The 13,585-nt window shown below is 40.5% G+C and overlaps 1 protein-coding gene across 1 annotated transcript; it reads right to left on the bottom strand.

Moving 5' to 3' along the window:
• Positions 1-1,878: 1,878 nt before the first annotated feature.
• LOC130712727 (uncharacterized) lies at positions 1,879-2,834 on the bottom strand. The gene is made up of 3 exons (XM_057562547.1): positions 2,630-2,834; positions 2,329-2,585; positions 1,879-2,226 (listed from the first exon to the last, which is right to left on the bottom strand). Exons 1-3 carry the CDS (start codon positions 2,832-2,834, stop codon positions 1,879-1,881), a joined length of 810 nt encoding a protein of 269 aa, XP_057418530.1.
• Positions 2,835-13,585: the final 10,751 nt, after the last annotated feature.

The raw sequence follows: 13,585 nt of genomic DNA, 5'->3' as shown, positions 1-13,585 counted from the left end.
AATTTTGCAAAACCCAAGTGTGTGTGTGAGTGGCCGTCGGCCACATATAGGAAAAAGGGGGAGATTTTCTTTTCTTTTTCAAGTCAAGAGAGCTGAAATAGAAAGGCACCCAAACATACTTCATCCACGTTAAGACTTTCTTCAGAGAAAAGTAGGGTTTTGCGAGAAACTAGAGAGAAAGAGAGAGAGGCGTGAAGCAAGACAAGGAAGGAGAAGAGGCTTGTGAGAAAGCAAAGCAAGGAGAGGAGGTCATGATCCATCTTTGTAAGACCCAAATATTCTATACGATTAATTGATTAAATTATGATGCTCAACCTTGAATAAAATATTCTTCAACGGTATGTCTATGATAAACTTCATGGCATTTTATAAAATAATTTTATGATTTTAATTAGCGGTGGGACTCCCTCAATTTTCCCTCTTACTCTCCTTTATTTTACTTTTACAAGTACTTATACACAACAAGTTTAAATGGTTCTCTTTTATAGTAGTTCCAAATCAGTTCCCTCAATGATACCTCTGCAATAATAATTTGTCCAAGATAGCTACCTCTGTAGATATGTATATGTATGTATGTATGTGTATGTGTGTGCATATGTGTGTGCATAGCATGTATGTGCATAATAAGACACGATTAGGTATAGTCGATGCGTGGACAAGCCAATTAGGGCAACCCGACAACAGAAAAACCAAAGACATGGTCTTCATAACCCCGATAGGATAGAACTCGAGAGAGTGGAGGTTGGTAAAAAATCAAATCAAATCTCCTGACAATAGGGAACTAAGCCTTGAGAGGGTAAATTCACTCTCAATAACTCAGCACTTGACCTGAATATGTAGCATAGTAACCCTTTTATCTCGACCTGAGGACAGAAGAAATAATCGACCAACCAGTGCATTGTGTCACTATTCCTGATTGAAGAGGTCACTATTTCTCAATAGTAGCTGACCATAATGAGCTTAAATTTCCGATGAACCCTTCAAAAACCCTTTTGCACGTCCTTAGACCTCACATGATGCATGTGAAATTCTTGTTCGCCTTGGACAGATGTGTTACACAATGTTCAGGACATTGTGTAGAACATCCATACAACAAATAACAAAGTTAAACGTTAGAGGTATTTGAGAGCAGACGGCTTGAGGGAGAGAGTACCGGTACTAGTGCAGGAGGAGGAGAACAGCGGGGAGATGGAGGAGGATCCAGAGGAGGAGATGATGGGGAGTGAAGCCTACGATCCGATGAAGTTTCTATCAGTTCTTATTGCTATTTAGTTCGACTTTATGACATCTAGTGGGGACATGTGTGTTCTCTCATGAACACTTTATTTCATTATGTTGTGTGTACCCTATAGTGGCTCCATGCCACAGATGCTTGTGTGTGATGCTAGTTATTTTGTCGCTAATATGTTTGTTTTAGATGTGTGGTCATTCACCTGAAGGGTTGGAAGGGAATTCTTAGACTGATGACGGTCTTAGTGGTCCCTGAGTTTAGATTATAATTAGTAAGGATTAGCGGTAAAAAAACGACGTGTCGTTCGCTCTTGAGGTGATAAGAGTTGGGTGAAATCGTCACACATGGAAGGGGGACACGACAATAACTATCATAGCAGCGGATAGGCACAACAAAAACTTGAACACACACATACAACATCAACACATCTTACTTGAGTTAAGCAAGGCAGAAACATAGAGACTAGAAACAACATAGGCATCTGAATAGAATACTACCATACCATAAAGCATTTCCACCATAACAAATAAACGATGTCACCAATTACTTCTCCCCTTTATTAACAGAATTTTGCAAAGGGCAGAGAAAGACCATTGTCATCATTAAGTACAATCAGATCGAATCAGTTCATAAACAAACAAAACAAACTAATCAGAACTATCACTAGAAGTCCCAACACTAGGTTCAACATCAGCCTGATTTCCTTCATCACCAGCAGGAGCTTTTCCCATGGACAAACTATTGATTAGCAGATCCACCTTCTTCTTCTTCCTCTGAGTGCAGCTGACAATGGTATCTTGAAGAATCTTGGAAATCTCCACAAGCTCAGCAAGAACATAACTAGAGATAGCAGAGAGCCTTAGGCCTTTAGCACCATCAGCTCCAACTTGTCCAACATCTACCACAATGTCTGGGTCATATGTCCCCACATACAACCTTTGATCAAACGTGAGTGGACTAGCCTTCTGCACAGGATATTCATCTAAAGCCACAATCTTAGGATGTTGGCTCAGAATGATCTCAGATAACAAAAAAGGAAAGGCAATTGGCAGCTTCACAACAAGAGTATCCGCGTGCTTTATAGTTTGCTAAAAAACCAAAGCTCCAAAATCAAAAGGAGTCTTGGTGCCAATCATATAAATCAATTTGGCTAACCCAATGGAGATGTGAGACGACTGATTTGTAAGCATCCAATTTGCAGCTCCAATGCGATTCAGCAAGGCATACTTGACACTCAAAGTGCCAGTAGACAACATTCCCTTCCTGGGCCAAGTTATCACTTGCCTAACAATGATCTCTTTAGTGATCTCACTAAATGAGATATCTTCAAAAACATGAGCCACATGGCTCCTTCCTAGAAAGCATTAATCAAAATAGGAGAAAAATTAACACCATTACCTCTAACATACACCTTCCTGAACTCAACACTTCTAGAGACGTTGCACTCGGGGGTTATGTTGACAATGAATTCCTTCACAAGCTTGTCAAAGCATCTCCCAAAACCAGACACTGTCTTCACGAGACTAGCAGCAGCAATTAAATCCATAACCAAGAGCTTCTGGGACAAGCACCCTTTCCCGAGCAATTCTTCTCTGGAAGACATACTTCCATTTGGCAGCACTTTCCACGAAGTGGAATGAGATATTGTCCAAAGGAGCCTCTAGAACATTCACTAGAATCATTTTTCTTCCTCAACAACAGTGACCTTCTTCTTCTTGTCCTTCTTTTTTTTCTTAGGAACTTGGACCTGTTACTCCTATAAGTCTTAGGATTCTTGCATGATTTTGATTTTGAGGAGGGAGTAGAAGATTGTTTTTTCTTTTTCTTTTTCTCAGCCACAAAACTTGCCAGCACAAAATCATCAGATTATGTGTCCTCATCATCATCCTTCTCATGAACCTCTTCCTCAGAGGCAGGTTCTTCAGGAGAAACAGTAGGAGAAGGAGAAACAGCATCATCCATCATAAATGATGGCGGTGGTGTAATCACAGGGCTTGTTGGAGACACACTTACAGGATCAGGAATAGCCTCTTTATGATTTGTTTGATCAACATCAACATCGACCTCAGGGTTTCTTATTGAGAAATCCTGGGATTCCCTTTCAATTGTTTGAACATCAGGCTCAACATTCTCAATAACAGTTGCAATAACATGTTCTGAATCAATAACAGTTAAAAAAATCAAAACTATTTACTAATCAAATTTTAAACTCTGATTTTCACAATAACAAGGAAAAATGTTTATTTTTCTTTAAAACTTGCTTGCCCGAAGATAAAACATATACAAAGGTTGAAGGCTTACAAGAATCAAGTTTTAGAAACTTGTCGGCGAAGAGTCGTCGGAGGAAGTCGTGGTTCGCGGTGGTTGATAGAGAAACTGTCGCCGAGGACACAAAAGGGATAGTTGTTCTTCATCCTTTCGCGGCCAGGAACTCCATGACGTTGTTCGTTTACCCAAAAAGTCAACAGTTTGCCCAAAACGTCCAACCGTAGGTCGGCGGAGCTCGCCGGCAAAAGTTGTCCAAATCTGAAATAGATTGAGGGCTTTTAGTCCCCTCGCAGCAACGATCGTTGTGGTAAACTCTTTTTATCCATTGGTAGCCGGAGTTGACCGAAAAACGCCTCTGAAGGCGGCGGCGGCGACGGTCGACGACAACTGAACGATGATTTGGAACATGGGTTTTGCTGTGGACGTCGCAAGGGTTCCAACGGTACTAACCTCGGTTAAGGGTAGAGTCTATAGGTTTTGCCATGAGAACCATGCTACTTATTCCTTATTTGATGTTCATCATATGGATCCATGATTTTATGTATTAATTCCATGATTAATTGCTAAATTGGATTAAATTTTCACATGATTTGGCATGCAAGTTGATGAATGCTTGAATCTGGATATTTGAGTGAGTTTCCTTGGTAATTTTTTGCTGGTCCTTGGCTTGTGGTGTTGAAACAGAAGAAAGAAAAAAAAATGGAAAACCCTAGAACCACTATATGGTTCAGCCGAACCCTATTTTTAGGGTTTCGGCGAGTTTCTTTCTTTCGATTCATGCACAAGTTTGCTTGATGATTTGTTTGATGTATTTGCCATGAAATATGTGTTGATTCCGCATGAGAATAAAGTATTTGGAGTTGATATGCCATGTGTGAAGAATATGCTATGAAATGCATGAGAAAGTTGTTATGAGAATTGATGTATCAAGTGCACTGCCTGTCTGAACTGTTACTGTAAAGGTCGCTCATCCAACTGTAATTCCTACTGGTGTTGTTTATATTTCATGTCGTTTATGTTATTTCCGGCGTTGTAATTGTTAAGACTTTAGGTTGTCAAACTAGAGCCTTGAACCAAGAGAACTGAGATTTTAATCGCTTGCAAGTAAAATGAGAATTTAATTGGAACATAGGTCTAGTTATGATTATGGACCATGAGAACGATGGTGTCGTTAGAGACAAACGGTTACTTGCACGCGAGGGTGTTGGTTGACTTAAATGTCTTCCTGAGAATTAAGGGTTGTGCGAAGCTCACTGGTCGAGGCATACACGGAGACATCGTGGAATCGCAACGTATGGTGGGTGGAGTGATCACGATGCCATACACACCTCCACGATTCTTTTTCCCAAAGGAGGAAGGCTCACGAGTGTCTTCAGTTGAGATTGTTCCTTCAGAGGAAGTAGCGATTGAGTCAAGGCCACCGGTGGTGAAGACCACAGTTCCAACACAAACCAAAGTTGAAGCTCCGAAGGACGAGTGTAAACCAGAATTGAGCGGGCGTGTACCTGCAGTACCGGCTTGGTGGAGCGATGTTGAAGCTTGTTGTGCATGGGATCATGTTGAGGGTCTGCCGCTTATGTCTCTTCCCGAGAAGCGTCGTAAGCTCAGGGGTTCCTTTGAAGAAGTGATCTACATAGTGGATAGTGATGACGAAGATTAAGAGTTATTGGCATTGAACTTTTAAATTTCTATTTTGTTAAACTATCTTTATGGTTTCATTTATTTCATTTCGAATGTAATGGGTTTACACAGTTGTACTTGGTTATTTAATTCCACACATGGGTGTGAAGACTATTTCACTCTATTTGAATGCAAGTACTATTTTAATTATTGTACTCTATTTATTTCGACGTTTCCAATTAAACGCACGTTCGATTTATTTCCAAGATAACAAATGGAAGGGTTCGGTCTTAAATGATTTGGGTTTTAATTAAAGTTGATGTTTAAGAGTTTTCGTAAAATGAACCTTTGTCACTAAATGAAGATTAATAATCGAATCGACGAAAATTCTTTACTAAAATTGGTTACATTATTGTGTGACACTCGAGAAATCGGGGCATTACAACAGAGGCCCGAGGACACTGGAATCGAAGGCCGAAGTTGGCGACGGCGGCGACGTCGGTAGCATCGTATTTCTCGTTTTCACGTTCATTCTTTGTCGTGCTTCCGCTGTTTTCTGTTACGATGGCTGCGGTGGCTCGTGCTCAGCCATGAAGAGAGGAAGAATAATGCAGGTTGATTCCATGGAGAGTGGAGGAAGGCGCGGTGGTGGTCGCCTATGGTGGTGGTGCGTTCGAGGCTATGAGAAGGGATGGTGGTGGTTGTGTGTAACATCTCGATTTTCGGGTAGTCACAATAGTAACCTGTCCTAAAACTAAGTGCAGAAAATGCAAGTATCTTTTTTTTTCTTTTTAAAACAAGAATTGTCCAAACAAGGACTTAACTCAAAGCTTAAGGCATAACCTTATATACAACCCCTCTGTAACTATAAGTGTCACAAAACCTGCAAGTGACAGAAGTACGCTCGAAAGCAAAATGTACACATTCAATGATCAAAGTATAAGAGTTATAAATACATTCCTCAAAGTATGGGAGAGTCCGCCCAAAACGGCCTCCTCTAGAAGTTCTAACGTACGACTACTCCCTGTGATTCCCATACAGAGAACCACACAAAAAGCAAAATGTCGAGAACCTACCCTGTCCCAAAATGTACAAATGATGAATCAGAGCTACGACTATATAAACCTTCTCAAGTCACTCAAAGAAGCGGGTGTCCCAACCCTCCTTGTAACTGTAAGATCAAGTTTTGATCTAGTAGTACAACTCTATGTTTTGATGATTACAAGTTAACTATTAAGTATGAACAATTATGGTACTCTAACGTTTTTTCTGAGTGTTCAAATGACAAGCCAAGACTCTGGTCCTATTTCACATGATTCAGAAGCACAATGTTCAAAGAGTAACCTCTGCAACGCTTTCGCACGTACTATGTTCAATCTGAACAGTAGATCAAGCTTCAGAAGATCTGAAGATCATAAAGCTCTGATATGGATTCAGCTCACTAGAAGCTGTGAAGTATCAGGCGCTCTGAAGGATCAGACGCTTTGCAGGATCAGAAGTTGAGTAGTGAAGATTCTGAAGTCCAAGAGTAAGCTGGCTCTGAAGACCAAGTACTTCTCCTCTGAGTCCAGAAGCAGAAGGTACAAAGGTCATAGAATCCAAGCTTCCCTCTTGGTGGGTGAAGAGATTTATTTAAATCTCAAGTGGGTCGAGTTTTTAGTCTTAAAACGCTATTCAAACCCCCCTTTCTATCGTTTTTCATACCTTCAATTGGTATCAGAGCGCAAGTTCTGATTACCACACCTAACAGTGTTCAGTGATCCGGGTCGGTGTGAAAAACTAAAATGGCTGCCACCATTGAAACGCAAAAAGATGTCTACAGTGTAAAGCCTCCTATGTTTGATGGGCAAAGATTTGAGTACTGGAAAGACAGGATTGAAAGCTTCTTTCTGGGCTTTGATGCAGATCTCTGGGATATTATAGTGGATGGCTACGAGTCTAGTTAGTGTTGATGGCAAGAAGATCTCCAGATCAGAGATCTCTGCCGAACAAAAGAAGCTTTACTCACTGCATCATAAAGCTAGAACTATTCTTCTAAGTGCTATTTCTTATGAAGAATATCAAAAGATCACAGATCGTGAGTATGCTAAGGGTATCTTTGATTCATTGAAGATGACCCATGAAGGAAACAAGAAGGTGAAGGAGTCAAAGGCGTTGGCCTTGATCAGAAAGTATGAATCCTTCCAAATGGAATCCAGTGAGTCCATTGAGGACATGTTCTCCAGATTTCAGTTACTCATTAGACCTCTCACAAGAGCTACACAACTGCTGATCATGTCATGAGGATTCTTAGAGGCCTTCCTGAAAGCTGGATGCCTCTGATAACTTCCTTGGAGCTCACAAGAGATGTTGATCAGATGAGTCTGGAAGAACTCATAAGCATACTAAAGTGTCATGAACTGAAGCGTATTTAACATCAGGATTAGAAGAAGAAGTCTATAGCCTTGAAATCTAAATCTGAAAAGGCTAAAGCTCTCCAAGCAGAAGAAGAATTTGAAGAAGCCTCTAAAGATTATGATGAGGATGAGCTGACTCTGATCTCCAGAAGGCTTAACCACATCTGGAAGCACAGGCAGAGCAAGTACAAAGGCTCTGGAAAGAATAAAGGAAAGAATAAATCTTCTTCTTGTAAGAAGAAGTCTTCATCAAAGGAAGTCACATGCTTTGAATGCAAAGAATCAGGGCACTACAAGAGTGATTGTCCCAAGCTGAAAAAGGGCAAGAAGCCAAAGAAGAATTTCAAAGCTAAGAAAGGCCTCATGGTGACTTTTGATGAATCAGAGTCAGAGGATGTTGACTCTGATGGAGAAGTTATTGAAGGACTCATGGCTATTGTCAAGAACAAAGAAGCAGAGTCAAAAGAAGCAACTAACTCTGAATCAGCATCAGAGGAAGATCCAGACTCTGACGATGAAAATGAGGTATTCGCTTCTTTCTCAACCTCTGAACTTAAATGTGCTTTGTCTGATATCATGGATAAATATAACTCTCTCTTGACTAAGCATAAAAGGTTGAAAAAGGAATTTTCTGCTGTTTCTAAAACTTCTACTGAACATGAGAAAATTATTTCTGAGCTGAAAGAAAATAATCATGCTTTAGTTAACTGTAACTCTGTGCTCAAAAACCAGTTTATCAAGTTAGAAGAAGTTGTTGCATGTGATGCCTCTGATATAAAGAATGAATCTAAATATGAAAAATCCTTTCAAAGATTTCTAGCTAAAAGCGTAGATAGAAGCTTGGTGGCTTCAATGATCTATGGCGTTAGCAGAAATGGAATGAGTGGCATTGGCTATTCTGGACCAAGTAGAAATGAGCCTCCTATGCCTAAGGCCAAACCTCTGCATGAACATTTTGTACCCTCTGGTACCATTTTGCCTGAATCATTGCCTGCTAAAGTTGCTAAACCTTCTCGTAAAAAGGGAACTCATTCTGTGCTAAAATATCATGCTCAAATCCCTTTAAATTATCATGTTGAGAAACCCAAGGTCATCAGAACCTCTGGGGTAACTAACAAGAAAGGACCCAGAAAATGGGTACCTAAGGATAAGATTATCTATGTTGCATATATCCTTGATCGCTCCACTGAAACACCAATCATGGTATCTGGACAATGGATGCTCGCGTCACATGACGGGAGAAAGGCGTATGTTTAAAGAGCTAAAACTTAAGCCTGGAGGCGAAGTTTGCTTTGGAGGCAATGAGAAGGGTAAAATTGTTGGTTCTGGTACTATTGGTGTTGATAATAGTCCATGCATTGATAATGTTCTATTGGTAGATGGCTTAAATCATAACTTATTGTCTATAAGTCAATTAGCTGACAAGGGTTATGATATAATCTTCAATCAAAAGTCTTGCAGGGCTGTAAGTCAGATTGATGGCTCTGTTCTGTTTAACAGCAAGAGGAGGAACAACACTTATAAGATCAGACTATCTGAGTTGGAAACTCAGAAAGTAAAGTGCCTTCTGTCTGTTAATGAAGAGCAATGGGTATGACATAGACGGTTAGGGCATGCCAGTATGAGAAAGATTTCTCAGCTGAGTAAGCTTGACCTTGTCAGGGGCTTACCCACTCTGAAGTTCCCTTCAGATGCTCTTTGTGAAGCATGTCAGAAAGGCAAATATACAAAAGTCTCCTTCAAGGCAAAGAATGTTGTTTCCACCTCAAGGCCGTTGGAACTTCTGCATATCGACCTTTTTGGACCAGTGAAAACTGAGTCTATAGGTGGTAAAAGATATGGGATGGTCATTGTTGATGACTATAGCCGCTGGACATGGGTAAAATTTCTATGCCGCAAGGATGAGTCTCATTCTGTGTTCTCTACCTTTATTGCCCAAGTGAAAAACGAGAAGACTTGCAGAATTATGCTTGTCAGAAGTGATCATGGTGGAGAGTTTGAGAATGACAAGTTTGAGAGTCTGTTTGATACCTATGGAATTGCACATGATTTCTCTTGTCCTAGAACTCCTCAACAAAATGGGGTTGTTGAGAGGAAGAATAGAATTCTTCAAGAGATGGCTAGAACCATGCTTCAAGAAACTGACATGGCAAAGCACTTCTGGGCTGAGGTAGTAAACACAGCATGTTACATTCAGAATAGGATCTTTATCAGACCAATTCTGAATAAGACTCCTTATGAATTGTGGAAGAAAGTAAAACCCAACATTTCTTACTTTCATCCTTTTGGTTGTGGTTGCTATGCTCTGAATACTAAGGATAGATTACATAAGTTTGATTCTATATCTTCTAAATGTCTATTACTTGGTTACTCTGAACGATCTAAAGGTTTTAGAATTTATAATACTGATGTTAAAACTATTGAAGAATCTATTCATGTTAGATTTGATGATAAGCTTGACTCTGATCAGTCAAAGCTAGTTGAAAAGTTTGTAGATATGAGTATTAATGTTTCTGACAAAGGCAAAGCTCCAGAGGAAGCTGAGCCAGAGGAAGACTCTCTAGAGGAAGTCGGTCACTCTGATTCACAACCTTAGAGGAAGAGCATAATTATTGCCTCTCACCCTAAGGAGTTGATTCTGGGAAACAAAGATGAACCAGTCAGAACCAGATCCGCATTCAGACCCTCTGAAGAGACCCTACTTAGTCTGAAGGGATTGGTATCCTTAATTAAACCAAAATCAATTGATGAAGCTCTTCAAGACAAAGACTGGATTCTGGCAATGGAAGAAGAATTGAATCAATTCTCCAAGAATGATGTTTGGAATCTTGTCAAGAAACCTCAAGGTGCTCACATCATTGGAACCAAATGGGTGTTCAGAAACAAGCTGAAAGAAAAAGGAGAGGTAGTCAGAAACAAAGCAAGGCTAGTTGCTCAAGGCTACAGGCAGCAAGAAGGAATAGATTATACTGAAACATTTGCTCCAGTAGCAAGATTGGAAGCAATCAGACTGCTGATCTCATTCTCAGTGAATCACAATATAATTCTTCACCAGATGGATGTTAAGAGTGCCTTCCTGAATGGATACATCTCAGAGGAAGTGTATGTGCACCATCTCCTGATTTTGAAGATGAGAAGAACCCTGACCATGTTTTCAAATTGAAGAAATCTCTCTATGGTCTGAAGCAAGCTCCCAGAGCATGGTATGAGAGACTCAGCTCATTCCTTCTTGAAAATGAGTTTGTAAGGGGTAAAGTAGATACAACTCTCTTTTGCAAAACTTACAAAGATGATATCTTGATTGTGCAAATTTATGTTGATGATATTATATTTGGATCTGCTAATCCATCTCTTTGCAAAGAATTTTCTGAGATGATGCAGGCTGAATTTGAAATGAGTATGATGGGAGAACTCAGGTACTTTCTGGGAATACAAGTTGATCAAAAACCAGAAGCTACTTACATCCATCAGAGCAAGTACACAAAGGAACTTCTGAAGAAGTTCAATATGACAAAATCAATAATTGCTAAGACTCATATGCATCCTACATGCATTATGGAAAAAGAAGATGCCAGTGGAAAAGTATGTCAGAAGCTCTATCGTGGAATGATAGGTTATTGTGATGCTGACTATGCTGGAGATAGAACTGAAAGAAAGAGTACTTCTGGAAATTGTCAATTTCTGGGAAGTAACTTAGTTTCATGGGCAAGCAAGAGGCAGTCTACTATTGCACTATCCACTGCAGAGGCAGAATATATCTCAGCAGCTACATGCAGCACTCAGATGCTCTAGATGAAACATCAGCTATAGGATTATCAAATCCTTGAGAGCAACATTCCAATTTATTGTGATAACACTGCTGCAATCTCACTCAGTAAGAATCCAATCTTACACTTAAGGGCAAAACATATTGAGGTAAAGTATCATTTTATTAGAGATTATGTTCAGAAGGGCGTACTTCTTCTGAAGTTTATTGATAATAACCATCAATGGGCAGATATCTTTACAAAGCCCTTAGCAGATGATAGATTTAAATTTATACTGAAAAATCTGAATATGGACTTTTGTCCAGTATGAAGATGAATCAGAACCTCTGACTATGATGCTTCCTCATCAGAAGATGTCTAGTTCAGAAGGTAACTCAGTCAGAAGATAAGTACCCATTGGTGCTTACTCTGAGACGAGACAGTAAGTGTGTGTCAGTTACTTTGATACATCGTTCCTTGGGCCCGTGCTGACAATCTGTTGTAATGAGTGTTGATGTGCTTTTTCTCCACTGTGTGATCTGTGTATTAACTGTTCATAATGATGTTCTTAATTTTTAACCGTTGATTTTACTTTTGCTTTTACAATCAACAACGGTTACTTTCTAAAACCACTACGCACACACGTTCTCCATCATTCAAGTCTTTTGCTTCTCTCTCCTGTTTGCAAAACCCTCATTCTCTTGATTCTCTCTCGCTCTCACTCATCTCTCTTTTACCCAAACCTCCTACCTTCAACAATGGCGGATTCTGAAAGAGCTGACTCCGGTGAAAGGTCCGATTCCGCCGATGGAAGAGTATTTCCTAGAATGGTTGTGGGTCTTCCAACAGGGCAAGTGGGTCCTATTCTGCGTCCTAGATCGACTGAGGGTGCTCAAGCACAAGTCCAAGACGCGAAAGATGTTGTTCTCCTATCTCAGAGAAAATGTGCAGTTACCTGCGTTTTCCCTCCAGAAGATCTCCAAGTTCTTGCTGAATGGAGATTTGACCTCGACAACATTGCTGACAATGGAGTTGATCTTCGTCCTGAAGCTCAAGCTCAAGGCTGGGAAGGGTATTTCCAAAGACTCCATGGTCCAGTTTATGATAAACTCGTGAAGGAATTCTGGAAGCACGCTGACTGCAATGAGCATCAAGTGGTGTCATTTGTTCTGGGAAAGAGGATCATCATTTCTGGGAAGTCTTTTGTAAGACTTCTGGGTGCAGAGACAAGCAATGGCTACAGATTCCAGTTGCAGGAATCAAAAGTCAAACCAAGAACCAAGGAGCAGGTTAACATGGCTCTTTACTCTACATGGAAGCCAGGGAAAAGTGATTGCAAGACCAAGGATCTTCATCCTGATCTGAGAATCTGGCACAAGATTCTGCTAAACAGCATAAATCAAAGGCCTAAAGGAAGCTCTCCAGATTACATCAACTTTACCCAGAAGGTATTGCTCTTCTTTATCAAGGAGCATCGCAAAGTCTGCCAGCCCTACTTTCTCTTCTCCTATCTGAAGGAATGCATCAAGAAGTCAAGAACTACTGCTTCACCCAAGTGTGCAATCAAATACATACCGTTTGGCAGACTGCTTTCTGACTTCTTCATAGAAAGCAAACTGATAAAGGCTCTGCAAAAATTAGGATGCACTGAAGACTTGACAACAATTACTGGGGATGTCTTCACTCCTACATCCATGAAGAGAATGGGCCTGATAGAAACAAAGGCTAAAGTTAAAGTTGCTGATGCAAGACCAAGAAGAAGAACCCATCTGAAGGACTACCCCCTCTGGTCCAAGGCTGATGACCCAGAGGCAATCAGAATCTACCTTGATGATCTGAAGAAGCAAGGTTATGAGATTGATGTAGATGAATTCTTCAGAAATCTTCAAGATCCTCCAGACTTTGAGTCTCCCAGGAAGAGGAAGACTAAGAGAAAGCAAGTTGAAGCCTCTGAGGAGAATGATCCCTCTGATGGTGATGACAATGATGATGATGAACCACCGCCTCAGAAGAAGGCCAAGAAGGTCAGGATTGTGACTCAAGTCACTCATCTGCAACCAACTCAGGAACCTGCTAGAACTGCACCTTCTACCAGAATCACAAGATCTGCAGCTAGAGCTTCAAATAAGTTTGTTGTTCTTTCAGATGATGATTTAAATTTGCTTGATGCAATTCATGATGAAACCAATCCTGAACCCACACCAATCAATCAACCAACTTCTCATCCTTCACCCCCTAGGGCCTCATTCTTCCAACCATCCATTGAGGAAGAACCCCTCTGGAAAATGCTCCAAGCTGACAAACCCTCTGCTTCCACCTCACCC

Source organism: Lotus japonicus, chromosome 4 (assembly GCF_012489685.1).
Source record: "Lotus japonicus ecotype B-129 chromosome 4, LjGifu_v1.2".
Taxonomy (NCBI): Eukaryota; Viridiplantae; Streptophyta; class Magnoliopsida; order Fabales; family Fabaceae; genus Lotus; species Lotus japonicus.
Note: the sequence above shows the minus strand (reverse complement) of the source record. Positions and strands in the feature narration are given on the sequence as shown.

Excerpts from the sequence above, each read along its gene's own strand:
- LOC130712727 (XM_057562547.1), bottom strand. The coding sequence starts at position 2,834 with ATGTCTTCCAGAGAAGAATTGCTCGGGAAAGGGTGCTTGTCCCAGAAG. Across the intron at positions 2,586-2,629 it reads CAGGAAGGTGTATGTTAGAG|GAAGGAGCCATGTGGCTCAT; the intron begins GTAATGGTGTTA and ends AATGCTTTCTAG. Across the intron at positions 2,227-2,328 it reads CTTTTGATTTTGGAGCTTTG|ATTGTGGCTTTAGATGAATA; the intron begins GTTTTTTAGCAA and ends CAACATCCTAAG.